The 25,163-nt window shown below is 43.2% G+C and overlaps 6 protein-coding genes and 1 long non-coding RNA gene across 12 annotated transcripts; 3 read left to right on the top strand and 4 right to left on the bottom strand.

Annotated features, from left to right (window-relative positions):
* The first annotated feature begins 166 nt into the window (after positions 1-166).
* Positions 167-1,893, top strand: ProRS-m (prolyl-tRNA synthetase 2-like protein, mitochondrial). 3 transcript variants are annotated; one of them, XM_017167695.3, is made up of 4 exons: positions 167-341; positions 405-656; positions 718-979; positions 1,039-1,893. In XM_017167695.3, exons 1-4 carry the CDS (start codon positions 249-251, stop codon positions 1,806-1,808), a joined length of 1,377 nt encoding a protein of 458 aa, XP_017023184.1. In that variant the 5' UTR covers positions 167-248; the 3' UTR covers positions 1,809-1,893. The 3 variants fall into 3 exon arrangements, with proteins under 3 accessions (XP_017023184.1, XP_017023187.1, XP_017023185.1); XM_017167698.3 differs by lacking the exon at positions 1,039-1,893 and having other exon boundaries at positions 405-660; positions 718-956; XM_017167696.2 differs by lacking the exon at positions 167-341 and having other exon boundaries at positions 532-660.
* On the bottom strand, positions 1,779-4,371 carry LOC108075302 (uncharacterized). Of its 3 annotated transcripts, XM_017167699.3 has the most exons (7): positions 4,298-4,371; positions 3,968-4,022; positions 3,815-3,900; positions 3,624-3,744; positions 3,028-3,192; positions 2,839-2,972; positions 1,779-2,771 (listed from the first exon to the last, which is right to left on the bottom strand). In XM_017167699.3, the coding sequence occupies exons 3-7, from the start codon at positions 3,872-3,874 to the stop codon at positions 1,932-1,934; spliced, it is 1,320 nt and encodes a 439-aa protein (XP_017023188.1). In that variant the 5' UTR covers positions 3,875-3,900; positions 3,968-4,022; positions 4,298-4,371; the 3' UTR covers positions 1,779-1,931. The 3 variants fall into 3 exon arrangements, with proteins under 3 accessions (XP_017023188.1, XP_017023189.1, XP_017023190.1); XM_017167700.3 differs by having other exon boundaries at positions 3,815-4,022; XM_017167701.3 differs by lacking the exon at positions 4,298-4,371 and having other exon boundaries at positions 3,968-4,267.
* Positions 4,372-6,977: 2,606 nt separating this feature from the next.
* LOC108075078 (putative uncharacterized protein DDB_G0268590) lies at positions 6,978-9,386 on the bottom strand. Its single transcript, XM_017167360.3, has 3 exons — positions 9,273-9,386; positions 8,343-8,703; positions 6,978-7,986 (listed from the first exon to the last, which is right to left on the bottom strand). The coding sequence occupies exons 2-3, from the start codon at positions 8,364-8,366 to the stop codon at positions 7,075-7,077; spliced, it is 936 nt and encodes a 311-aa protein (XP_017022849.1). The 5' UTR covers positions 8,367-8,703; positions 9,273-9,386; the 3' UTR covers positions 6,978-7,074.
* A 1,116-nt stretch (positions 9,387-10,502) lies between these two features.
* On the top strand, positions 10,503-12,173 carry LOC108075111 (uncharacterized). Its single transcript, XM_017167393.2, has 2 exons — positions 10,503-10,997; positions 11,422-12,173. The coding sequence occupies exons 1-2, from the start codon at positions 10,846-10,848 to the stop codon at positions 11,894-11,896; spliced, it is 627 nt and encodes a 208-aa protein (XP_017022882.1). The 5' UTR covers positions 10,503-10,845; the 3' UTR covers positions 11,897-12,173.
* Positions 12,174-12,368: 195 nt separating this feature from the next.
* Positions 12,369-17,535, bottom strand: MEP-1. Of its 2 annotated transcripts, none has more exons than XM_017167442.2 (6): positions 15,061-17,535; positions 14,736-14,993; positions 14,415-14,669; positions 14,169-14,348; positions 13,756-14,110; positions 12,369-13,302 (listed from the first exon to the last, which is right to left on the bottom strand). In XM_017167442.2, exons 1-6 carry the CDS (start codon positions 17,533-17,535, stop codon positions 13,298-13,300), a joined length of 3,528 nt encoding a protein of 1,175 aa, XP_017022931.1. In that variant the 3' UTR covers positions 12,369-13,297. The 2 variants fall into 2 exon arrangements, with proteins under 2 accessions (XP_017022931.1, XP_017022932.1); XM_017167443.2 differs by having other exon boundaries at positions 14,415-14,666.
* Positions 17,536-21,278: 3,743 nt separating this feature from the next.
* On the bottom strand, positions 21,279-23,835 carry LOC108075160 (uncharacterized protein KIAA1143 homolog). Its single transcript, XM_017167447.3, has 3 exons — positions 23,702-23,835; positions 23,461-23,620; positions 21,279-21,505 (listed from the first exon to the last, which is right to left on the bottom strand). Exons 1-3 carry the CDS (start codon positions 23,810-23,812, stop codon positions 21,279-21,281), a joined length of 498 nt encoding a protein of 165 aa, XP_017022936.1. The 5' UTR covers positions 23,813-23,835.
* On the top strand, positions 22,887-23,667 carry LOC138928260 (uncharacterized). The gene is made up of 2 exons (XR_011444755.1): positions 22,887-23,412; positions 23,486-23,667. It is a non-coding gene; the product is annotated as an uncharacterized lncRNA (long non-coding RNA).
* Positions 23,836-25,163: the final 1,328 nt, after the last annotated feature.

The raw sequence follows: 25,163 nt of genomic DNA, 5'->3' as shown, positions 1-25,163 counted from the left end.
AATATAATTAGATCTTCTAATAAAAGTCATAAATATCCTTGATATAATTTACTTTATCAAATATTTATATTAATATTTCATAATATATAATAACCACTAATTTGGTTCAGTGTATTCCGTATTTTCGGTATTTCTCGTGTCCTACAGCTAAGGTCATACTGTTTTTATTGTTGTTACCTTTTAGCCGGTGTTTTTACGTAAATAATATAAAATAAGCATTAATAATCTTGATAAACATAATTAAGAATATGAATAAAGCCTCTAGACTTTTCTGTCCTGCCCTGATTACACCCAAAAATGCGGTGGTCAAGCAAACGGAGCAACTGTCGCGGAGTCAAAAGGTAGGGAAAAGGCCACCCATGTCTTTCATAACACTTTTAACTAAAAACTTGTGTTTCTTACAGCTCCTCACTGAACTGGGTTTGGTGAAATCCGGAAGCAATGGCACCTACCAGATAATGCCCATGGCCCAGCGGTCGGTGGACAAATTAATTGGCCTGGTCCAGAGCAACATGGGCTTGGCCGGCGGCCAGAAGATCAGCCTGCCCATCCTGACGTCCACGCAACTATGGAAGAAGACGGGTCGCCTGGAGGGCGACATATCCGAGTTCTATATGGTGCGGGATCGCAGCGGCAAGCAGTTCCTCATGAGTCCAGTGAGTGAGTGTGCCTTGGATGACTTTTTACCCAAATGAGGCTAATTCCTGTCCTGATTAGACCCACGAGGAGGCAGTAACTGCCATGCTGGCCAGCACATCCCCCATTTCCTATCGCCAGCTGCCCCTGAGACTCTACCAGATTGGTCCCAAGTTCAGGGATGAGCTCAAGTCACGGTTTGGCCTGATGAGGGCCAAGGAGTTCCTGATGAAGGACATGTACACCTTCGATGTGAACGAGGAAACAGCTACAAGGACGTACGCCACAGTCAGTGCCGCCTATGATAGGTTGTTCCAACAGCTAGAGGTGCCGTTTGTGAAGGGTAAGGTCTTCGAAGACCCTTTTTTATTATTATTTATTTAATTTTATTCATTATTTTAGTGAATGCCGCCACGGGAATAATGGGTGGCAGTCTGTCCCACGAGTACCACTATGTTTCACCCGTGGGCGAGGACACTCTGCTGCAATGCAGCTCTTGTGGCTTTGCTGGGAACTCTGAAGTTCTGGAATCCAGCCTGGAGGAGTCCCCAACAAGCTGCCCCAGTTGCAAGAGCACAAGTTTAAGCACAGTGCGCGGCGTTGAGGTGGCGCACACCTTCCTGCTTGGCGACAAATACTCAAAACCCTTGGGTGCCACCTTCCTCAATACCTCCGGCAAGCCGCAGTCCCTCATCATGGGTTGCTATGGCATTGGCATCACCAGGATTATAGCCGCTGCTTTGGAAGTACTCTCCTCAGACCATGAACTCCGCTGGCCCAAGCTCCTGGCGCCCTACGATGTGTGTTTGATTGGCCCAAAGCAGGGCAGCAAAGAGCAGCTACCGGCGGAGGCCATAGAGAACGAATTGCTGGGGAATATAGGCGAGTTGTGTGGCCACCAGGAGCTGCTGCACGACGATCGTAAGGAGCTGACCATTGGCAAACGCTTGCTGGAGGCCAATCGCTTGGGACATCCCCTCACCGTAGTTGTGGGCGCAAAAGCTGTGCAATCCGAGGCACCCAAGCTTGAAGTGCACCTCAGCGAGGGCGATTCCCTAGAGCTGGACGTAAACGAAGCCCTGAAGCTAGTGGCGGAACATAGTCAACATAAAAGGGATCTCCTTCTGGGAAGATTCGAGCAATTCAACGAAAAAGTTGGCCATCAGCTTTAGCTTTATGCAATAAAGTTAACAATAACACAAAACATTGTCACAACCACGCTTCCAGGTGCTGATTAACCCGCAATCAGCGTCGAGCTGCTCCTCCTCGTCCTCCTGCACACCATTGCCTCCTCTCTAGTGATCCGCATAGTCGGGCTCCGGGATCTGGGGATAGATCTGCACCTGCAGCTGGGGCTTGCGTGGCGGCGGCGGCGGTTTCGTAATCATGCTGGTGTACGACCAAGGCATCTGGTTGCGCAGCTCCTCGCTCACACGGGGATTGACCGGCGCTGGATACATCTCGCTATAGCGATTGTTCAGTGGCGAGGTGACCGCCAGTTGCTGGACAGCCGGCGAAGGCGAACGCGGCGTGGCTGGCTCCGACGGGGGATAGTTAAGGCGATCGGGATGAGCCTCGGTGGTGCGGTAGGTGTTGATATCCGGCTGCTGGGAGACCACATCCCGCTGCTGCTGGGGCACCTGAGGTGGCAGCACCATCACCGGCGACTGCAGCGTGGTGCGATCTCCGGGTGCATATTGCCGCGAATCCTGTCGCTGCAGGTTCTGCTCTGCCGGTATAAAAATGGGCAACGGCTTGGGCCGGATCTGCTCGGGATACTGGGTCTCTGGCGGTGCCGAAGGCAGCACCACGGTCTCCACCTCAGCCATCATCACGGGCTGTGGTGCCGCAACCACCGCCGGCTGAGGTGTCTGTTGCCGTGTGGGAGCCTGACTTCCGGTAACAACCTTGGCCTTGGTCTTGGCAGCATTCTGTGAAGCCATAATTCCGGACAGCGACAGGCAGAAGCTGGCACCAATAAGGTTTAGAAGCCAAATGATGGCCACGCGGGTCGTCAGGCAAAGCATCACAATGGCAGGCGTCGAGAAGTAGACACCGAATGGCTCCAATAGGCTCCAGAAATTGTTTTCGGTATCGGCCGTTCCTCCAATATAGCTGAGTGTTTCTTCCAGGGACTGCAAAGGGGAGAAGATTTATTATTAAAGTAAATTCTATAACTTAAAGTGTTTTCCTGGCACCCACCATAGTATGGCTTAAGTCAATTCCATGATACACAGAGGCCACCACATCGAGGATGCAGCCGGCCAGCACGGACAGGAACCAGGGCCAGTAGACAACACCAGAGATGAGCTTGGTGGTACGATTGCACAGAGTTGCTGCAAAATATTATTTTAAATATTTTTATATTTGTATTTTTTTAATACAACTCACTGATTATCAAGACAGAGGTGGCTATCCATAGGCCGCTGACCACCGCATAGGTAATCATAAAGATATACTCCCGATTGGTGATCTCAAAGGACTTTTCCCAGTTTCCCATGCTCAGTTGGAAATCCTGGCCCTGAACCACTAAGGCGGGAAGACCGCATTCTTTCTCTGGGGATTAAAAATATACATATTAATTTATAAAAAGAAATAAAATACACACATTTTGTGGCTTTGTTTTTAATCAAGAACCATGTAAGGTAGCTTTCTATAATTATTCCAGGTAAAATGGGATTGTCATTTCTTGGTTTCAGACCTTTATTTAAAAAGATCATAAACATTTTTTTATTGCCTCCATTTGTTTGTCATTTTACGTTTACAAAGATAATGTTTATGGCTTCCTTACTCATTTTAAACAATCAAATTATTTCCTATTCATTCACTTGATCATAATTTCTGCCTAGATTGTTTCATATAAGCATTTCTGATCTAATCTAGTGGCATGAACTTTAAGACCAACTAATTTATATTACTTGGAATGTGAAATTCCTTAGAATTTCGAACTAATTATAGCTTTCAAGATTAAGTTATAGTTTACTTACCTGCAAAGTAAATCAACTCCATGGCAAACTTGAAAGGATTATCGACGAAATTGGTGGCATCATGGCAGGTGCGGAAGGTGATTCCCCAGATGGACAAGCCCAGATATACAATGCCCTGAGCCTAGACCGGAATTACGCTCGATTATTAGAAAGGAATGTGTGGTTGAGTTATCTTGATGGGCGGCACTTACCAGTATCACAATTGCCATGAAGAGTATGAAGCACTTCGAGAACCCAGTGCCCATGCCCATTTTGGTGCGAGGTTTTCTTGTAGTTCCTGGGATATATAGTATATATATTTATATTCGATTCCGACTCGCTATTCCTAGCGTTGTGCAACCTACTGTGATCGCTGGGCCAGCCAATTGGTTACTCGATAAGACAACGCACGCTTCGGGGCTATAAATTCAATTTGAAATTACAATTCGTCAATTCGGGAAGATATCTAATCAGCCTGATTGGTTTTTCCAGGGGGATTTTGCATAGTACCGGAGTTCTCTAGAACTATAGAGTTCAACTCAATCATTCCTGACCGAGGAGCAGGTTCTTAACGATTCAGATTCGATTGGATGAATCAGCGCAGGAAATTACGCTGTCGTCACTTCAATAACGTATACGCAATGTTGGCCATAAACATCACCTTCACCGCACACACCAAATAAGCGTTATCTCACCCGTATTGGTAACTCTTTTCTACCGGATCTCAAGCGGAGGTGAAACGCATTCGCCGGCTGCCTCCTTCGAACTGAGCCTCCACATCGCATGGACTCCATATGCCCGCTCTTCTTCGACATCGGACTCTCCGGCGATAAGATAAAGCCATAATGAAATTTTAAGGGTTACACCTGTTGTTATCAAAAAGCGCGAGCCTGGATCGCACGGTGACTATAGGCCTGAGCGGATTCCGCCGCGCAGTTTCACAATTGGCTAAGTGCAAATATCTTCCGCCGTCGCCGTCGTCGTCGATGTTGTAATACAAATCGAATTGCGTACTTTATCAGACAGAGGCCAGAGCTTTTTTGCTTTATCTTTCCCATGTTTTTATCGCCTTAAACATAGATATAAACAGAACGTAAAGTACCTGCCCCCTAGGCGGGCAAATAAATAAAAGCAAATACATTGCCAGTTAGCAGGGACTAAATTTAAACTCACAGCTGATGGCGAGAACGCCAGCATTGACCGACTTGTCAATTGTCCACTGCAAGAAATAATTGTATTTTATAAGAAATTGAGAGGTTCACCCTGACCTAAGGCTGTTTCAATGAAGGAAAAGGGCACATATATATTCCATCTATCTAATTCCTTAAAACCAATATTTTTATACCCTTGCAGGGTATTATAATTTCAGTGAGAAGTTTGCAACGCAGTGAAGGAGACGTTTCCGACCCTATAAAGTATATATATTCTTGATCACCATCAACAGGGGAATCTTTCTAGATATGTCAGGAAGAAATCGTTTTTTTTTGCAATTTTTGCAAAATTTTTTAAGGGGTTACATCATTAAAATTTTTGATTTTGATAAAAAATTGAATTTTCAAAATTTTTAAATGGAGTATGCAGATTTATTAACTGTAGAAAATCTTGCACAGAACAGTTTTCCGATTTAAAATTAATGCTCTTTTGGCCGAGTTATTATATTTTTAATTTAAAAAAATCAAGAAGTTTTTTAATATAAAAAATCAGATTTTATAATACAAAATAATATTTTTCTAAGTCAAGGAATCATTTCCGACCCCATAAACCATATATATTCTTGATCAGCATTAACATGCGAATCTTTCTAGACATGTCCGGAAGAAATCGATTTTTTGGCCGTTTCTGCGAAATTTCATAAGGGGTAACATCATTAAAATTAGCAAAAATGACCAAAAATTTTGATTTCTTAAAATTTTAAATTTGGTATGCAGTTTTCTTAAATTAATAAAAACTAACACAAAACTGCTTTCCAAATCGAAATTAATGCATTTTTGGCTTAGTTATGATATATTTTAATTGTTACCTGCAAGGGTATACAAACTTTGGATGGCCAAAGTTAGCTTTCTTTCTTGTTTTTATTAAATTATAACTGATGAAAAATTAATTTAAAATGCAATTAAAAAATAAAAACTTCTACTAGCGCCTGTTTAGTTCTATTACATTTCCCGTGAGAACTTTTATTTGATTTGGCTATAATTTTCCCTCTCTGTGTACCGCTCACGTTGCGTATACTCGATATTGCCGGACTCATCGCAATTGTTTACCGGCCAGGCCGTTGGCTCGTGCACTGGAACTTATCATTCAGTTTGTACTTGTGAGACTACCCTTTTTGAGGCATTTGATTGAGTGCGGGTGGAGGTAGAGGCAGCGGCGGATTCTTTATCGGGGATGATTCACAATACACTCAAGGAAGCACCCAACTAGATGTAGTTTACAAGCTTTGGTAATTGTTTTTGATAAACGTTGTTTACTCATTGTACATTGGAGCCACTGGAAAATAAATTAAACTCAACTGGAAAATAAAAATTGTAAACTGAACTAAAATATTTTATGAGCTTATACTTGAGGGGGAGGTTTATAGATGGGTTATAACAAAGAGAAACTAAAATACTTTAAAATAAGAGAAGAAAAGTAGACTTTGTAAAAGGAAAAATGTTATCTAATAACTCAAAGTAATTAGAAATTTAAGCTAATTTTGTAATACAATCAGTTCTGTTTTATAACTTAACATAATTATTTATATAAGTTCAATCACTTTCTGCGCTGCCTTTATGAACTTTAATTTAATCAAAAAGTAAACATGTGAAATTCGCCACAACATTCTCATCATAAATATAAACAATTCACGCCTTTAAATTATATTGTAAAATAAACTCAATGATTTACAATCGCCATTGAACTAGCCATAAAACCCAAGTAAAAAATGTAATTGCTTTAGCAATAAATAGAAAATAGGGGCTTGGGAAATGCTATTTTTTTTAATAAGCAAATCCGGTGCGCTTTCCCTGCAATTTGCCAATCAAATTGAAAGCACTTGATTTGCAATTTGTTGACTAATCAAGCCGGCAATGGAGTGTTAATCACTGTTGGCCGAAATACATAAACAAATCGATTAAATAGTTTGCTGAATATTTTTGGCAATATTTAATTAACCCAATTGAGAGTCAAACACACAAACATTGTGGAACTGATTGTACTATTTGCATATCCACGCGAGGTTTTTCCCGCCGGAGATGGCGAGATTCTGGGAAGGGAAGGTCTCTCCATGCCTCAGTGAATCTCTCTCGCTGTCGGGCTGGTGTTTACCTGAACAATTAGAGCCTCAAATTTGGCAGAATTCCCATTCTCCTCCGTGTGAATTGGAAATGCAAATAAAGATCGGATCACATGACTTTAATTGAACTTGGCGTGTCATAAATATGTGAGTTTGAGATGAGATTGGATGGGCTACAACTAGTTCAAAAGGTCGGCTTGCTTAAACGCGAGCCGAGAGGATGACGGGATCGGCCTCCACCTCGGCCACCTTCTCCTTGAGCTTCTCCTCGTCCTTCTTCAGCTTCTCAATGGGCGCCTCGGTGGTGGTGGAGGTGGAGGTAGAGCTGGAGCTGGTGCTGGAGCTAGTCACGATGGTCAGAACAGTGGTGGAACTTGGCTTGTCCGCCTCCGTCTGCTCCTTCTCCTGAGCTGCCTTCGTGGTGGCGCTCTCTGTGGTGGTGCTCGTTGAGCTAGAGCTTGAACTGGCACCCGATGCGGCGGCCACCGCCTCCTCCACACTCTCCAGAGGCGCCGTCGATGTGATCGAGGTCTTGGTGATGCTAATCTTAGTCTGCTTGCCATCGCTGCTGTCGTTATTCGAGTCCTCCTTAATGGTGGCCGAGATCAACTTTGTGTGGTGCACCTGGAAGGTGGGAATCAGGGGCAGGGCACCGCCATTATGTGGCTGCACGGAGACATGGTCGATGATAAGGTGAGCGGGCACACCGTCCTCGCTGCCGGGCACCTTCTTGGTGGTCTGCAACAGAATCTTGCGAGCCACGCTGTCATCTATTGAACCGTCTGTGACCGTGGTAGCTTGTGTGGACTCATCCGAACGCTTGGTCAACGCATGCTCCTCATCCTCATCGATAGCCTGGCCAGGCTTGACTTCCTCCACCTGGCTGCCAGGAGCACTAGCCTGGTGTACGCTTAGGGCTGACTGGAACAGACTATCCTCCAGATCACCGATCAGACCATGGAACGAGATCTGCTTCAGCTCGGCATCGGGATTGGCCTGAACCTGCACTTGGCGCTTGACCACATCCTGCTTCTCCAGCGGCTGGAAGCTGGAGAAGATATCACTCAAGTCGAAGGGGGCCGCCAGAGAGGAGACAGCCAGGGTCGCCAGCAACTGAAGAAGGGGGAGATTATAAAATATTATATTAATACAAAATTAATTAACTTTAAATGGGTTAGTCTTAATTTAGAAAATATAAATGTGCTGTTAAGTTGAGGTTATAAATATTATCATAATTTAATAATTATAATAATAATATAACAAATATATATATTTTTAAGAATTACTTTCTGTACAATAAATGAATATATAATTCCAAAAATTTAATTCTTTTGGGTTTAGGATGGCCTATAATACATTTTCTTTATTATTTATCATGAAATTTGAATTGAAAACTCATCACTCTATAATTTGTTCCCCTTATGGAACAGATACTTAATATATATTTCCTCTATAAGAGCTCTACTCACGGTAGTTAGCAAAGTGCACTTCATGTTGATTTGTTTCCGTGGATTGTGTTGCCAGCTCCAAGCTCAGATCGGAAATAAGATTACGGCAGCATTGCCGGCGACTTTTTAAAGTTTTCTCAGCCGCCGATCGGTTGCCGCAGCTCGAAAGTTGTGGCTAAGGCTAAGCTTTATTATAACGCTCAGTTAGCACTTTTTAGTCGCTTGGATTGCCGAACTTGATTTGGTGCCTGCGCGTGCTACTCCTCCGATGATGTTTGGTAGCAAACCTATTCTATATATATTTTTTTTTCTCCTCCGGGTTCTCTGTTTGTTTGCCGGATAACCAAAGTTCCGACACTGAGGGAAAAAGGTCTAAAAAATTCTGGATAAAAAATAAATAAATATGTTAGCTTTTTTCCGAGAACTTTAAATGATTTTATTTGCAAATTTGAACTGTAAGTTGGAGATAGTGAAAGGGTTTTAGAAAATATAAATTTAATATGGAAAATTATTTAAATAAAAGCATCTTTTTATAGAGGAAAACTTTAATGCTTTAAAAAAATAAAACCCAATTAAAAATTTAATTTTTTAAGATAACCAACAAGTCTTTTCCCACCATTCTTTGCTTTAAATTAATGATTAATTTGCTTAACCTTCGCTTCGCTGACTTATATCAAATTTAATTAGATTAAAAACATAAATATATTCCAAGGATTAACAAATTTAAGAGAATCTAATGTGTGTGTGGCTATGACCCAGGAGTTTTTCGAGTCAAAGCTGAAAGCGCCGCTGTTAAAGCCCAAGTTGATTGTCTTAATTGTGCAAATTAACATATATTTACTAAAATAAACGCCGAAAATCAATTCCACGAAACCGATCAAAATAAAAACAATATTTTTTTTGAGACTTTGAAAGGCCAAAACAATCTTCATGAAACAAATAAAAACATACGAGTATTCTCCATCCGCTAAAAACGCGCTTTTCACCAGAAAACCGCAACCGCAAATTAGATATTATTTAAACTTGACAATTTATGAGATACTTCTGCATCTTTGGACAGTCCGAAGGCAACTGCACTTTGGCGGCAATTGCAATTACTAAAGCTCTTTAACACTTCATAATTAGAGCATTCATTCCGACACATGAGATCACCGAGTTGATGTGCAAATTAATTTTGAAAATTTTCCGCTGAGACAAAAGGTCCAATGCTCATATTATCGGGGTGAAAACTTGTTGAAGAAATGTGCCTGGAAATCGCGATTTACCGCCAACCGCAAAACGTTTACTGCGGGATCATCAATCCGGCGGAGAAAGATTGAGGCCCAAAAACCCAATCCCGACGGCAGTCATGAATGAAAGTCAAGATCAGGCTGGTTATGCCGGAGATTGGGCGGCTTGAGGCGGTTAACTCTAGTGTGGAATAACTCGTATATATCCGAGAGTTGGTGCTATAAAAAATTTTAAGTTTTTAATTTGATTACAGTTTTATATGAGGCATTTTGACGGCGGGGGATGTGCGCAATATCTCCGAATATCGGGGCTCTAATTCTACCTGTGAGTCAGCAAATTTTTCTTGAATTTTAACTTCTGGGTGGAGAGATATTTAGGCAGATCTCATGGGGAACATTTAATAAGGATAATACTTCAGTTTCAGTAGCTTATAGTTTCTTATTCAAAAGTTAGTCTGGAATCCTCTCTATGAACCCAAATTTCCCTGATAATTATTTCTTATAGCACACTGGGCGTATGCGTAATGCCAAAAGCTATAATATAAGATGCCAAAAAATTAAGGAAGCTTTACTTGTGAATATGATAACTCTGTGCTTTGAAATTTAGCATCATTGTCTACGTCAACCGGGGCGTATGCGTAATGTTAATACCCGCAGACAGGCGCGTGTCCAGGCCACATGCAATCCCGTCGAGTGCGTCATCTGGAGGTGCAATGTTTATTGACTTATTTTTGGGCCAGGCTGTTTTGGCATCAATTTGAGATTTGCGTAGTCAGCCCTTGCCAATGGCCAATGGTTATTCGACTCGGGACAGTCCCTGGGACACGTTCCAAAACGAGCACAATTAATTAGAGTCTGAAAACAATATCGCAGCAGCTTCGCAGCCCTCCGTCACTCCCCGCTCCTGAATCATCGCCAGCCAGTTCGAAACGGAAGCCAAGTCCGGGCGACGGTGCCTAGAAACTACGAGTTTCTGGGAGATGCGAGACTTGAGAGCCCCGCCGGAGCAACAGAGTGGCAAACCTGTCGGGCAATTAACAGTTGTCGATAATTACGCGGAATCGCGCCTCGCAAAGCCTCCCGGTCCGAAGCTCATCCGCCGATGCTGCCGCTCCGTTTTGCTATAAAAGCGCTCGGATCTGCACTAATTAACTTTAAACGCGCGAAAGTCAGGCAAGGCACCGGAGCCACTATCCACCCAGAGCCACAGCCACAGCCACAGCCAGAAGCACCGAGCTAAGAGCATCGAGCTACACAGGCAACAGCAGGCCGTTGTTCTTTTTCACCCAGACAAGATGCAGGTCCACCAGGCTGTGTTTGGAGCCGCTGTGCTCGGCATGCTGCTGGCCATTGGCTGCTCCCTGCCCGTTTTGGACGTCAGCTCGGGGATCGACAACCAGACGATCGAGGAGTTGCGGGCCAGCGTCAATGATAGCCCAAAGAATCTGTAAGTAATGCTTGGGAAAAAATTTTAGAATGTTATACAAATATTTAAGCTTGGCTTAGAATATAGTATTTATCTTGGGATATATTTTTAAATTTGTTTAGTTTTTTTTCTATACAAAAGTCATAAATAATTTAGAGAATACAAAGTGAAAGCCGTTTATAAGCAAATTAATTTGCACATTTCTGAACTTAGTTATTAACCTTTTCTTATATCTCAACCTAAAAGGTGTCAATTAGCTGTCTAAAAAAAATTCAGAAAATATAATAAATGATTTATTATTAAGGAAATACTTTTAATTTCATAAGAATATGATAAGATATTCTGAAAATGTATATTTTTAACTAGAAAAATATAAAAACTTAATTAGAAAAATTACAATGAATTAAAAAACACCACCTTAACCTTCACATTTCTCCCCCCTCAGGTACGTGGTCAAGGCGGTGGTCTATGAGATCGGCATCCTCACGGAAGTGGACGAGAATGACACTAGTTTCGAGAGCCAGGAGCGCGTCGACCTCACGTTCTACGACACGCACAGCAACAAGAGTCACATTGACCTGGGCAACATTCCGCTGCCCATTCAGACGAATGTCACCGGCCAAGTGCTTACTGGTATTGCGCCCGTGAACCTTGGAGCTTTTAGCAGCCCCCAGGAACTGTTGGAGACACTGCCGCTGACCGGAAGCATTGTGAATATTACCCACAGCGACACGGCCTTCTATCAGCTGAGCAAATCCAATACCAGTGCCGCCGACAAGCCACAGATTCTTGACCAGGACGCATTGGCCAAGCTGACGCATGCGGCCCAATTGTTCCCGCCCTCGTCGCACATTGGCCAGGCGCTGCCCGTCAACCCGCCCACGGACAACGAGGTGGCCCAGGCCGAGTCCGAGGATTAGATCGGTCGCTCCCCATTCGTGAATCTTCTCATCCACAAAAGCTAAAAACGTGATGCAGTGCGTTGCTCTCCCATACAAACCTATGTTACATATGCCCTAGATCTACTTAGTTTTAATGGCTTCACACACACTTAAGAGTACCTACAGTGCTAGACAAGACTGGACGAGGACAAGAGATCACCTTGGTCACATCTCATCCACCATCACAAGGTTGGAATTTCACTTTTTTCTATTTCGTAGAGTAAAAATAAATTTCGCATTAGTGCTAGGTAAATGAGCTGGCGTTTGTTCTTCTTTCTTTCTGTCTGACGGTGCGTCCCACTGGTGTTATCTGGTCATCGGGGTGGTGCGAGGTGGTTCCCATCATGTGACTGCTAAAAGCATTCCCTGAGCACTTCTCACCTCTGACGTCGGCGGATGATGGATGGATGCGAGTTTTTCCAGAATTCAAGAGAAAGATCACAAAACACGATTTTTGCTTTTATAATATTAACTAGGTTTTTAATTTTTCTCATTTTTCACTTTTGTTTGTGTGTGTGTGTGGTTTTGCTTTATAACTGTAGTACATGGGGGTTGTCCTTAATTGCTAATAGATGATATATACTTTAATATTAATCGATAATGCGTAATAATATATAAATATAGGGGTAAACTTGTACACAAAAATTAAAATGTCGAACGTCTATGTCGTCTCTCAGATCAGTGTCCATCCAGTTTGCACTTAACTATCTCATCTCGATTAATCTCTACAAGATTCTGGAGGCGAGGGCGCCAAGCACACACACAAGGTTCTCGGTTTTCCGTTTCAAAATGTATATACACATACTGCAACACACATTTGCTGGATACACTCGTACGTTAGTTTCGGTTTTTGTCGTATAAATAGTTTTAGTTTTTAACTAATTTACATAGTCATCATGCAGACGATGCGCGGCTCTCTGGCGGCTTCCTTCAAATTAATGGATTTAAATATAGCTTTAAATATATATGTATATAATATGTTGTGTGTATGTGGTAGTATATTTTAGTAGTAGCTACAACTTCAACTTATGTGCACACTCCACTCCGGTATGTAACTAAAATCCGTAACTAGTATTTCTCCTTCTCTATTATCCGTATTCTGTTTAGCATTATGTTTTATCGTGTATCCTGTAGCTGGTGTTTTAGTGATTAAACCGCAAGTCGGGGGGGATTATTCCCAAACAGCTCCTACTTCGGTTCTCGCTTGCTCTTTATACAATTCGACTTAGTGAAGTAAAATGGACGCGACCTTGGGCGCGGCAAGGTCACAGCTCGGCTTACAAACGAAACTAAAAGTTAAAGCGCGCGCTCGCTGTCAATGCTGCAAACGTTTTTGCGAGATTAGGTTTTTGGTTGATGGATTCCAACAAGCACGCTTCTTTAATCTGTGGATAGAAAATAAAAAATTAGATTAGAATTTTCCGTAGGAAAAGATTTAGATTTTTGGGTTGGGGATAAATGTATCTTATCAATCTTTTTCTTTCTTAAAGAATTTTGATTTTATATATATATATAATATTATAATTAATAACATAATAATATTATGTATTTTATAAGAGGCACATTTTATACATTAAGCCAATGAATTGCAATTGCTTTTTACAATTTTATAGATATTATTATTATAATTTATAAAAGTTTGCTTTATAAAATCCACTAATTTCCCTGTTTAAACCACAAAAATTTAAATCGTCAAAGTCTACTTCAGCTTTTATGATTCTAATACTTCTTTTAAACATTTGCAACTCACTTGCAAACAAACTCGACTAAAATTTTAATATCTTAAAAAAAACCTCCACAAGCAACCCAAACCAAAAATCCTCCCACAAATCACGTACCTATGACATGACTCTCCATATTTGTGATGCGTGGCTTCGATGCGGGTTGCGGTATGATCGTGATCTCATCGTTGATCTTTAGCGGCTTCAGCAGCGAGTCATTGGCCGCTCCCAACGAACTGCGCGACGACATCCCAGCTCCGGAACCCGACCCACTCGACGATTGCGCACTGTTCTTCTTGCTGTCCATTGCCTTCCGGGCCACCGTACTATGAGCCGTATACACGTGCGTTTCAAACTGTTTGTACATGCCAAAGGTGGCCGTGCAGACGGTACATTTGTAGGACAGGTGAGCGGGCTTCAGGGTCATGTGGTGATCGCGCGAAACATGATTCAGTAGCTTCCATTGGTACATCTGCAAGAAAATTTAATTAGATATCATTTTCGCAAAAAATATCAAGCTGGACACTCACCCTTCCACATACTGGACACCGGCCGGCATCCTTGCCCTTGTTGGCCGCCTCCTGCATGGAGCTTGTGACCAGGCCATGTGAGCCCAACAAGTGACGCTCCAAGCCCTGATCCGTAAAGAACCGGAATTGACACTTTTGACAGTTCAATGGCGGCCTGTTGTAGATCATCTTGGGATGTATCTGTGTTCCGAAAAAGAGATTCGTTTAGTAAGGGGAATTTTAGAGGAAAAGGAAACTCTGCTGTACCTTCACTTTGTGCATCCATTGCATATGATTGCGCAGCTGCTCTAGATCCTTGATGTAACCATCGCAGATCTCGCAGATGACAAACTGCGCTTTGTTGTTCCCGCTGGGACTCTGGCCAGGCTTCATTCCTGCTGCTGCCGGGGGCACCTTGCTGGATGACGCTCCGCCCGCTCCCGCGGCTCCTACCGAGCTCTGTCGAGGTAATGGCGTTATCGAGATGCTGGGCTGACCGGCCATCGGTTTCTTGGATGCCTGCTGGAAGGTGGAAATATATGAGGGATTAACATCATGTATCAGTACACCTGCAAGGAGTTGGCTTACCTGGACAAGTTGTCCGGCTGCCAGCTGGTAGCTGTTGGGCAAAGCAAGACCCGCATTGATGGAATTGCCAGCACCACGTACCGGCGCTGGATTCCTTACCATGTTCTGCTTGGGCGGCTGTGGTGCTCGCTGTCGCATCTTGGCTGCGTTTTGGGCAGCCAAAGCGGCTGCCTGCAGATTCCGCGCCTGGGCCGCCGCTTGCTGTTGCTGGATATTGGCCAGAGCGGCCTTTTGCGCTGCCGCCTGGGCAGCCATGGCCTGAAAAAGTAAAAGAAGACTATGATTAGAGATCTATAGGGTGTTGAATCAACTCCTAAACCCTTACCTGATAGGCGGTGGCAGTGCCAACGAGACCGTGACGCGGCTTGATACGCGGAATCTTGGCCGGTGCCTCCCAATCGTTGGGCGGCGCCAAGTTTAGTTCCGGCCGGAACTTCTTGGCACAAACCGGCTGATGGCGTGCCAGTTTTGCCTTGCCATTGTCCTCGAAACCGCAGTTGGGACATTGATGGTAGGGCAGTGGCTTTATCAGGCGCGCCTTGATATTGTGCACCGCCTCCATGTGGTAAACAATCTCCGTGGCATTTCGGATCTCGAACGTGCAGAAATTGCACTTGTAGAGCACACCGTTCATATGCGGCGTCTCGTAGTGATTGGCCATCGCCATGGCAGACTCCGACTTGAAGTTGCAGAACTCGCAACGCTTCATTCGGAACTTGAAGGGTGCGTTTTTCGTCTTGGAAGCCTGCAGATTTCCCGATAGCGCATTGATGGCCATCTCGAACTCCTTGGATCCCACCTGAGCCTTGCGCATCTTGCGCTTCTGTAACCGCAACAGATCCGCCTGCACGTACTCCTGGACGAGGCCCACACCGATATCCATAAAGAACTTGCCGAGTGGACTCTCAAAGTAGTTCTCTTGTCCGGGTTTACTGCCCGCCGTAGTACTTGTAACTCCTCCAGTGGCCGCCAGAGCGGCGGCTGGCTTGATGGCTCCCTTGAGCGCCGTCAGATCGTCGTTGGCCTCCTTTATCAACACCTTGGTGCGCACGCCCGACTCCGAATCGTCGTCATCATCGTCATCGTCATCATCATCCGACTGCTCTGACCACGACTCGTCATCACCGCGCTTCTTTTTCTTCTTGCCTCCGCCGCCCTGTTCCGCCGGCTTGTCTTCCTTGTTCTGCTCGGTCATCATGTCGAACTCATCGCCCTTGTCCGCTTCGGCCAGATCCTCGGCGGAAAGCTCATACTTGGTCTCAATGGCCTTGACCACCTCGCAGATATTCTCGTGCGGCGGCTTCTCGTATATGTAGGGCACAATGAAGGAGGGCGCCTCCAGGACGAACATGTCGTCGGTGAGGCCGGGCAGCAGGTTGGCATTGTTCGTCATGCTGGGCAGTCCCGTTAGCGATAGCGTTGGCGGATTCAGTTGCTGCTGCACAGGACTGGCGTTCATGGTAGACATGGGAACCAGCTTGGGCGGCACAATTCCAAGATTGGTGGCCGCTCCCGTCACAGCATTCGTGATGGTCACCGGGTAGACAGAGTCCCGGGGACCTCCACCCGCTCCAGTTACCACTGGACTTCCATCGTGCTGCATTAGGGAGCGAGCATCCTTGATGGTCAGCTGCCCCAGGCCCGAGGGCGTCGAGCTGCGCTGCCTCTTGTGGCTGGGCTGCATCTGCAGCTCGTCCAGTTCATTTTTACGCTTGCCTATGCTCGGAGAAATACTTGGCGGTGTGTCGTCCTCGATCACGACGCAGTCATCGTCGTCGTCATCGTCTTCTGGAGGCGGGGGTGTGGCCTTGACGACTGCTGCTGCCGCTGCTGCTGCCACCACGGGCGATAGTTTCTTTGCAGGCGCCACCGGAGGCTGCTGTGGCAGCGGGCCAGATGTCTCCGGTTCAGAATCTGAGGCTATAAGCACAGCATCATCAGAGGACTCATTGCCGCTGTTGTTGTTGTGGTTGATAGTGGCCGGGGGCTTGGCCGCCTTCTCTAAGGCATTGACCGGCACCTTACGGGCCGTGAGATCCTCCATTTCCTCATCACTATCTTCATCGTCCAGGTTAACTACGCCGCTAACCTCCGACGCACTGGCCTGGCCGTTCTCCTTCTGCTTGGCAAAGCCATTAGCCTTTTTCGCCGACAGATCTAGCTCCTCTTCTTCATCGTCTTGCAGGGCATCCTCTTCGCTCTCGCCTTCCTCCAGACTCGCTTTTTTGCTGGTCAGCAGATTTACCTCCTCAACAGTGGCCGCCGCTCCCAGCGGATCCTCAGCCTCGCAACTATTCTCAGCTGTGCTGCCTATTTTCTCCGCCTCATCTTCATCCTCGGCATCGGGCTCATGATCGCCATTTGTGGTGGCCTCCTCCTCCTCTACCTCTTCCTCCAACTCATCTTCGTTGAGCTTGGGCTCTTTGGAGCTGGTGCTGGTTATCTGTGAGTCCTCGCCATCCAAGTCCTCCTCGTCATCCTCTTCTGTTAGCTCCTCGGGCGCCGGAGCCTTAGGCAAGGCCTCTGTAACGTCTGTAACGTCATCTTCTTTGGCGGCGGCAACGGCGGGGATCTCGATATTTTTTTCCAGCTTCTCCTCGTTACCCTCCAGTTCCTCTTCAGCAGCTTTCAACTTCTCTGGCTGCTGCTCCTTCTCCACCACCTCCTCCTTTTCAGCTGGCTGCGGGGAATCGGTGTGGGGCTGTGGCTCTGGCTCTGGCTGTGGCGAGTTTGATGCGCTGGCAAGCTTCGTTGTGGGCTCGGCCACGCCCTCCGGCAAAGCGACATCGACTTCAGTCATTTGCAATCCGTGTCCGTCGTTCTGAGTACCGTGGAATGTGCCCAAGTCGGTGTATCTTCCAGTTGTTTATGTTTCTGCAAAGGAATTATTGGATAGATAGAGTTTGTTACTAAAGGGATCTTGGCGAGAAATCTGTCAAATTATAACGGGGGCTTCTTTAGACCAACCGGAAAAATTGGCACGTTAAAGAAAACTAAAGTAGCAAAGAGCAACGAATGAGCAGCACAAAGCGCAACGGGCAAAGAGTGAAAATATATATAAAAAAAAAAAAGAGCTAAGACTGCAGAACGGAACGTTGGAAGGAGGGAAGGGAGAAGCGGGGAAGGCTAAATACGAGGCGAAGGCAAAAGCGAAAATAAAAATTAAACAATCAACGAAAAAAAATGTGCAAAAATCTAGGTGAATTAAAAACCATTCTTATTCTGGCTTCGAAAATATTACAACAAAAAATATATAATAAAATAAAAGGCGGTAGGAAGGGAAGCAAGAAGAGGAAGAAACCGGAGAAGAGGAAGAGCGGTAAGAGACGGTGGAGAAGAGGAAGCAACGGAGACAGAGGGAAAATGTAAAAGATAGCTGGAGAGCAGGGCGCAGGGAGCGCGGGGAGTTCAAAGAATGGATTGATACAAAATGGCTGCCATATTGGATTAAAACTAAAATACAATTTAATATGTAATGAATGTCTGTATGTAAATATGTAAATAAGCCACTACACTGGCAGAAAAATAGTCAGTGAGCATGAAATGGCATTCAGGAGTTACAATGTATTGGCATACAAATATATATTATGTATGTCATATATACTTGCGGCATAAACAAACATAGCAACATACATACATATGTACAACAAAGTATGTTTTTTATAGGTATGTAAATATGTACGTATGTATGTACGAACGAACAGTTACCGAACAAAACGATTGACATACATACAGACATACATATATACCATGGCGAAGGCACACACACACACAAGCACAAAAACACACCGCTTGCACATACATACATACATATAAATATATATATACAATCTATATATACAACGCGGTTGATGAGGGAGAGGGTGGTCGGGGGGCGGGACGGTATGGGACGGATGACGACGACGTTTGGCTTTAGCTTTTAGTTCTTGTTGTTGTTGTGGCACGGTGGAGTACTTTTTGTTGTTGTTGTATTGTTTTTGTACGTTTTTGGTACAGGAGCGTGTTTTTGCGCTAGTGTTTTGTCTGTGTGCGGCGCTTATGTTTGTGTGTGTGCGTTTTCTGCTTCTATGTTGGCTTGGATCTCCTCATTACATATATATTTAATAGGTTTTTATTGTTGCAATTGCAATCATACTTTTCGGAACTTCTTACATTTTATGATTTTTGACCGTTTGTTTTTGCCGCCGCCACTTACATTTACATTTTCCCCTTCGAACACTCAGTCAGGTTGTTGTTTTGCTTCGCTTCCCTTTTGCACTGTCCTTCGATCACAGTAAACAAAACACGAAAACAACGAATCCAGGATCGTTTTTGTACAAAAACCAGAGGAAATTTCAAATTTTTCGTGGGGTTGTTGGCTTGCGGGGAAAAAATAAGAGTGGAAAGAACGCCGAAAGAGACGAGCGAACGAACGGCGGACAAGGCAAAAACTGGAAATGTGTGAGGCGGAAAAAGCAAAAACAGAGTTGCAACGAACAGCCGGGGCGCGCGCATGGTTGCATGGCCGACATATCGGTCTATCGGACATCGATAGGTCGCTGGCAACCAGCGGCAGCAAGTGCCAAATTGCCAATTATTTATCCCCCTGAAATTGTAGATTCATTTTTAATTATATTTACAGCTGAAGCCGCTACTTTAGCCGGCTAAGCAGAGAGCAGTGGGCTGGCAGCCCGCTCTCTAAAATAGCGAAACGCCGTGGGAAGAGCATGGCGCGTGCATGAGTTGTGTGTGCGTCGGTGTGCATGCGCGCTTGTGTGTGTGTGCATGGGCCATGTGAATGGGAGGCAGAATGGCGTGGAATGGGAGGGAAAACAACATTTGACAATTGTACGCGCGCCACGAAGGAAATGAACAAAACAAAACTGAAACGGCATTGCTTGTCGCCGGTTTACTTGATGGATTTATGCGTTTTCGCATGTGCAGAAATTCAAACGAAAGCGCGCGAAAGGCGGTTAATGAAATGTGTTTGGGGCAAATTTAATTGCAGCTCCAATATTCTAGCCCCCCCATCCCGCACACGCACACACACACATACTAGAGCGTCTTAAACTGTATACTTTTGCTTATGCTTCTTCTTCCTCCAACTTATTTCAGATTGCGCTGCTTCTCTTTCGCACCCATGGCCAAAGGCATGTACAATCGTACATACCTACCTATATGTATACATACAACTAAATATGTATGCAGCGTATGTACGACTGTATGTGTGTTGGTGTTTGTGTGCGATTTGGACTATATGCAAGTACAAAATTTGAAAGTAACCCGCTTCTGGCGCATTTTCATTTTCCATCCACATCTAAAATCATCTCATCTCACCCCCGTGATCATCAACTGGCATAGTGCGATGCATAGGTTATGGGTAAAGGTTTACAGATACAACCGACCCAAGCCCACCATTAAAGACTGAAAACTATAGCCGCACTTTTATGTTATACATACACGTGACCTTTTCCGATTTAGAAGTAAATTACACAAGTTCATATTTTACATTAAATAAAAAAAAAAGTTAGATATTTTAATTAAACTGGACTTTTTAATATAAAAATAAATATATAAAAACAAAAAAAAATAAAGTATATTTTAAGCAACAAAATTAAATTAAATAACAAATGTTTGAAATTGCATTGATCTTTAGAGTAATAATTGGCTTGAAAGCGGTCATTTATTAAAAAGGAATTATAAATATATATTTTTTAACTATAAGATTCCGATTTAGAAAAGATTTTAGATCCCTATTTATATTTAACTTGTGGAAAAAAGCTGTCAACATTTAAATATAATTTCTATCTTTAAAGACAACTCGGACTGAACTGCAGTATCTATGTATGTACATACTCTTTACAAATTTAACTGCTTATCGAAGTTCAATTAATATTAACAATTTAAGTTTGTCTATATTTAAGTTTGTATTCCTTGTTTTGAATCATGAACATATTTAAAGATATTGTAAAATTTGCCAAGATCAGAATTATAAGAATGGTAATGTTTTGTGACCCTAAGGACCATCATCAACATTAAAAAGTTTTAGTTAACTTAACTGATATTCACCGGCTATTTGGATAAAAAATTGCATAATTTAAGCTAGCGAATGAGTCACTAAGACATTGGTGACTCAAAGTTTTAAGATATAAATGACTTCATCTACATATTATAAAAAATTACAAAATGAAAACTGAATTAATGGGATTTATTGGATCCAAATTATTAATGATGGCTTGCCAGTACTTTGGTACAGAAAGATAATATAATCTTATCTTTCACGTTAATTTCTCAATAGGAATTTAAATCTTAAAATCATGCTTAGTGGCGTGATGGGGTTCAGAAAACTTCCAAGCATTCCAAAAGCAATCTTTACATTTTTTAAAACCTATAGAAATTAGATTTTTAACCTACATAAACTAACATCGGAACACAATATAGAAACCCCGAATCTTGGCTAGCAACCGTTAACAGTTGCTGGCTTGAGTGTTTCTCACCTTAATCATTCGCCGAGGGTTTCACTTGGCAAATTGGAATCTGAAGCCGGATATCAAGCTCCAATCTCTAATCCTCTCCTGCCTCGTCCTCTTCGTCCTCGTTGAAGGAGAGCTTACTGGTTGTAGCGGCGGACTTTGACTTTTTGCTCTTGGATTTCTTCCCGGTATTCTCCGGTTTATTACCGGACTTTTTGCTGGTTCCGGATTCGGATTTATCAGCCTCAACGTTGGGCTGCTTGACACGCTGCTTGAAGACAATCGGTTGATTCAGATCCGCACGCTTCTCGGCAAGTTCTAAAAATATGCGAGAGCACAGGGCTTGTTATTTCATTTAATTTTTTTATATTTTATTTAAAAACTAGCAAATTGTTGAACTGTCAAAATATATTTGAGAAAAAATATATTTTTCTATGTAAATCTTATCGGTTTTCATGAAGATCCTAAAATATGCCATAACATTAAGAAAAATATATCTGAAACTAGAACGTGGTCAGAAAAGTTATCAGAATTAAAAATAAATAAAATAATATTAAACTTAATATGGTAATTTTTACACGCTGAATGATATTTTCAAATACCAAAGTTGTATAGTTCTGTTCAAGGATATTTTCAAAGTTTAAAATTGCATCTATTTCTGGGACAATAAAAGTAGAACTTAAAGGACCTGATGCTTCGAAACCTCTAAATTCGATCGGAAAATGTATCTGGATTTTCAGAAATTGCACAATGGCAAAGGGCAAATGGGAAAATCGGAAGATAGCACCGCCCACTTACACCTTCCTTGCACCCTCGCCTCCCGCTTCTTCTTCTTTCGTTCACAAGATGTTTTTCTCGGCCCTGGCCAATTCATTGCCCCCGCTCCTCCTCCTGCTGCTGCTGCTGCTCCATCTACTAATTCGCAACCCGCCCCCGCAGTGCTCCTCCTTCGCCGCCACCTCACCTCCTGACCCCTTCTTCCTCTTCCTCCTCCGCCGACGCCACCACCACGTCGTCAAGCCACTTTGGCCTTTTCTCTTTGCTCGCCTGTTTCGTTCATCATTGTCTCTCCGCTTTGGCCGCCTCCTTCATCCGTTCGTTCTTGCACACGTTTTCACCCGATTTTCTGCGCTGTTCGAAGCGGGGGAGCGGTGGCGGGCAACGGGAAGCAGGGAAGAGCAGAAAGAGGAAGCACAAGCAGCAGCAGAAGAAGAAGAAGAAGAGCGGCGAAGGGGAGACGGGGACAAAGCGAGCGGCGGCAGCTGCTGTTGTTAACTTCTTTGCCGGCTGCTTTATCGCTCTGCCCGCTTTGCCAACGATTTTCATCACATGCTATGCTTTGGCGGAGCAGCGGAGCCCCCAATGAAAATGTCAGTGTGTATGCCTCATCGCCGCCGTCTGTGTGTGAGCTGGCCTAGCTGTGTGAGTGTGTGTAAGGGGTGCTCCGCTGGGCAAAAAGAGGGATTCTTCAGGGCAGGAGTGTGGTCTGGATTGCCATGGCAACACAGGGCAACCGCCGCCCTTGGGGCAGTTGTAAAATGCAGAAAACACTCTGAAAAGTATAGTTCTTTTCTAAACAAAGGATAGAAAGGAAATATTTCGTATTCCAATATGGTTTTCCATGGATTTTAACTTCTTTTAACTTTTAAATCTGTCAAAAACTTGTTATATCTTCAAAGGGATTGGAGATGAAGTTGAATCTAAACTACCTAGTTTTTCACTTTTATCTATTTTTGGCTTCCTTAAGATTGGGATCCCTCATACTCCTCTCTTTAATGATAACCAAACATTTCCACCGACAAAAAAAAAAACTCCAAAAACGCCTACACTTTATCCAAAAAGTCAGAAAAAGCACTTTAAATTTACACAACCAAAAAAACACCTACACTTTATAATCCAAATTCCGGATCTTTCGTACTATCTTTGTTGTATTCCGATTTCGATATTTGCTTAAATTTCCACCTTCTTTTTTTCAATTGCAAAAATTCACAAACACACGCGCGCTGCCACAGACACACGGATTACATACAAACAAATAGCTTCTAATATATATACGTATATAATATAATATATATATATGTATGTAACCGAGGGCAGAAGAGGCGTGGAAGCGACCGCTCGATTCTGACTGAAAAGTTAAACTGAAAGACAAACTACACAACATCCTACCTACGCACACACGTGCACAGCTGTCCGGGTGTGTGTCTCTATGTATGTGTAAGCGTGTAAGTATGTATTATATGGGTACGATATATATGTTAATGTGTTTGCACCTTTGGCGGCCAACTGCTTCTCCAGTTGGGCTTCTTCGGCGGACAGATCTCCGGGCTTGAGGACCACCACCTGCGGCTGCTCGTCCTCGCGTTCCGGTCGCTTTTCGTCCTCACCGGAGTCGTAATCCTCCCGATCAGGATCCGTTTCCAATCGTTGGCGCTGTGTAGATTATGATTGGAAATTTCCATTTGGAGTAAGCATTACAGGTCTACGGTTTTCGCGGGCCACACAAGAACGCACCTTGGTGTCGACGGTTGGTCCCTCTTTGTAGCCAATTTCCGCCTTCAGCTTGGCCAGGAAGCTGGGTTCCTGCGGTTTCACGTAGGTTATGTTATTGCCGCGCTTGGACATAGCAAATAAGACGTCAAAATATTCTGAACATGTTTTAAATCGCGGATTTAGCGGAAGCTGCCGGCTGATCGGAAAAATGTTGCAAAATTATTCAGGTTAGTGGTGGTAACAGCCATATGACGGCGACTTATCGATAGCCGTGCCTATCGCCTATTAGAGGGCGCCATTGTAGTTAATAAAAATTAATTTAATTATTGAAATTTAGTATGAAGGCAAGGTTTTATGCATATTTTTAACCGTTGACTTAAAAATGAATAAAAAATAAACGGCGCTCTAAAAGTAAATTCGCATCGATGTTTTCTTATATCGATGTTTTCTTTAACTTTATTGTGAAGAAAGTTTACCCAGCTTATATGTAAACATGATTAATTTATTTCTTATTTTTAACATAATCAAAAAATTAGTGACTGCCATAAAATCTAGTAAAAATTGGAAATAAACAATGAAAATAATCGATGTTCTGCAGAGTTATCGGAAATCAGCTGAAGAAAAGTGCTGCCAATTGCAAATTTAAAAATATTACTGGCAGCATTGTTTTCAAAGAGCGGTTACTTTTTATATTATTTCTAATAATATTTTTCAATTATTAAAACAGGTTAATTTGTCAATGAAAGCAATAAATAATATAAGGTTTAGCAATATCTCAATTTTAGTTTGCTTCATCTCCAAAACTGACAAGTTTCCCCAGTGCTTTTCCCCATTTCCCAAAGCCTGGCAATCAATTTGCGAATAGATTTCCACTTTTCTTGCCTTGCAATCAACAAAATGGCACATAAAACTGTCGCATAACTTGCAAATTTTCCGCTTCACCTGCAATTCGATCGGAATTGACAGCAAAACAATACACAGCGGCATTCATCAACGTCAGTAGTGGCCTCCCATTTGCCATTTGCCGATGTCGTATGCACACAGCTTCCACCGCTTCATAAGCTGCTCCTGGCTGCTCCTTTTGTTGCATTGCTCCTTTTGCTCCATTTACCCCTCTGGAAAACATAATAAATCATCTGCAAATTGATTTCAAAACTTCGACAGCTAACCAAAAAAGTGCTGTCGAAAAAAAGGAGGCAAAATGAAAACTGCAGCCCAAAAAAGGGGGAAATTTTATGAGCTGCGCATGCAGCATATGTCTCTGAAAAAACAAATAGAAAGCACTGGAAAAAAGATGGCTATACTAATAGTATCTATTTCCTTCCACTTGCACTTAAATATATATATTACATTTTAATAAGACACAAAACTTGATAACAAATAAAAGTTCTGACCAGCATATAACTCGATAATTATTATTATATTTTAAGAAACTATCTATACCACTTCTAAGGTAATTTATAAATCTCCAGCTACTTCTCCT

The sequence above is a fragment of the Drosophila kikkawai genome, chromosome 3L, assembly GCF_030179895.1.
Source record: "Drosophila kikkawai strain 14028-0561.14 chromosome 3L, DkikHiC1v2, whole genome shotgun sequence".
In the NCBI taxonomy this organism is placed as follows: Eukaryota; Metazoa; Arthropoda; class Insecta; order Diptera; family Drosophilidae; genus Drosophila; species Drosophila kikkawai.
Note: the sequence above shows the minus strand (reverse complement) of the source record. Positions and strands in the feature narration are given on the sequence as shown.

Excerpts from the sequence above, each read along its gene's own strand:
- MEP-1 (XM_017167442.2), bottom strand. The coding sequence starts at position 17,535 with ATGACTGAAGTCGATGTCGCTTTGCCGGAGGGCGTGGCCGAGCCCACA. Across the intron at positions 14,670-14,735 it reads CAGCCGGACAACTTGTCCAG|CAGGCATCCAAGAAACCGAT; the intron begins GTAAGCCAACTC and ends TCCACCTTCCAG. Across the intron at positions 14,349-14,414 it reads AATGGATGCACAAAGTGAAG|ATACATCCCAAGATGATCTA; the intron begins GTACAGCAGAGT and ends TTCGGAACACAG.
- ProRS-m (XM_017167695.3), top strand. The coding sequence starts at position 249 with ATGAATAAAGCCTCTAGACTTTTCTGTCCTGCCCTGATTACACCCAAA. Across the intron at positions 342-404 it reads AACTGTCGCGGAGTCAAAAG|CTCCTCACTGAACTGGGTTT; the intron begins GTAGGGAAAAGG and ends TGTTTCTTACAG. Across the intron at positions 980-1,038 it reads AGAGGTGCCGTTTGTGAAGG|TGAATGCCGCCACGGGAATA; the intron begins GTAAGGTCTTCG and ends TCATTATTTTAG.
- LOC108075160 (XM_017167447.3), bottom strand. The coding sequence starts at position 23,812 with ATGTCCAAGCGCGGCAATAACATAACCTACGTGAAACCGCAGGAACCC. Across the intron at positions 23,621-23,701 it reads GACCAACCGTCGACACCAAG|CGCCAACGATTGGAAACGGA; the intron begins GTGCGTTCTTGT and ends TAATCTACACAG. Across the intron at positions 21,506-23,460 it reads GAAGCAGTTGGCCGCCAAAG|AACTTGCCGAGAAGCGTGCG; the intron begins GTGCAAACACAT and ends GCATATTTTTAG.
- LOC108075111 (XM_017167393.2), top strand. The coding sequence starts at position 10,846 with ATGCAGGTCCACCAGGCTGTGTTTGGAGCCGCTGTGCTCGGCATGCTG. Across the intron at positions 10,998-11,421 it reads AATGATAGCCCAAAGAATCT|GTACGTGGTCAAGGCGGTGG; the intron begins GTAAGTAATGCT and ends CTCCCCCCTCAG.
- LOC108075078 (XM_017167360.3), bottom strand. The coding sequence starts at position 8,366 with ATGAAGTGCACTTTGCTAACTACC. Across the intron at positions 7,987-8,342 it reads AGTGCACTTTGCTAACTACC|TTGCTGGCGACCCTGGCTGT; the intron begins GTGAGTAGAGCT and ends CCCCTTCTTCAG.
- LOC108075302 (XM_017167700.3), bottom strand. The coding sequence starts at position 3,874 with ATGGGCATGGGCACTGGGTTCTCGAAGTGCTTCATACTCTTCATGGCA. Across the intron at positions 3,745-3,814 it reads TCATGGCAATTGTGATACTG|GCTCAGGGCATTGTATATCT; the intron begins GTAAGTGCCGCC and ends ATTCCGGTCTAG. Across the intron at positions 3,193-3,623 it reads GGAGTTGATTTACTTTGCAG|AGAAAGAATGCGGTCTTCCC; the intron begins GTAAGTAAACTA and ends TTTAATCCCCAG.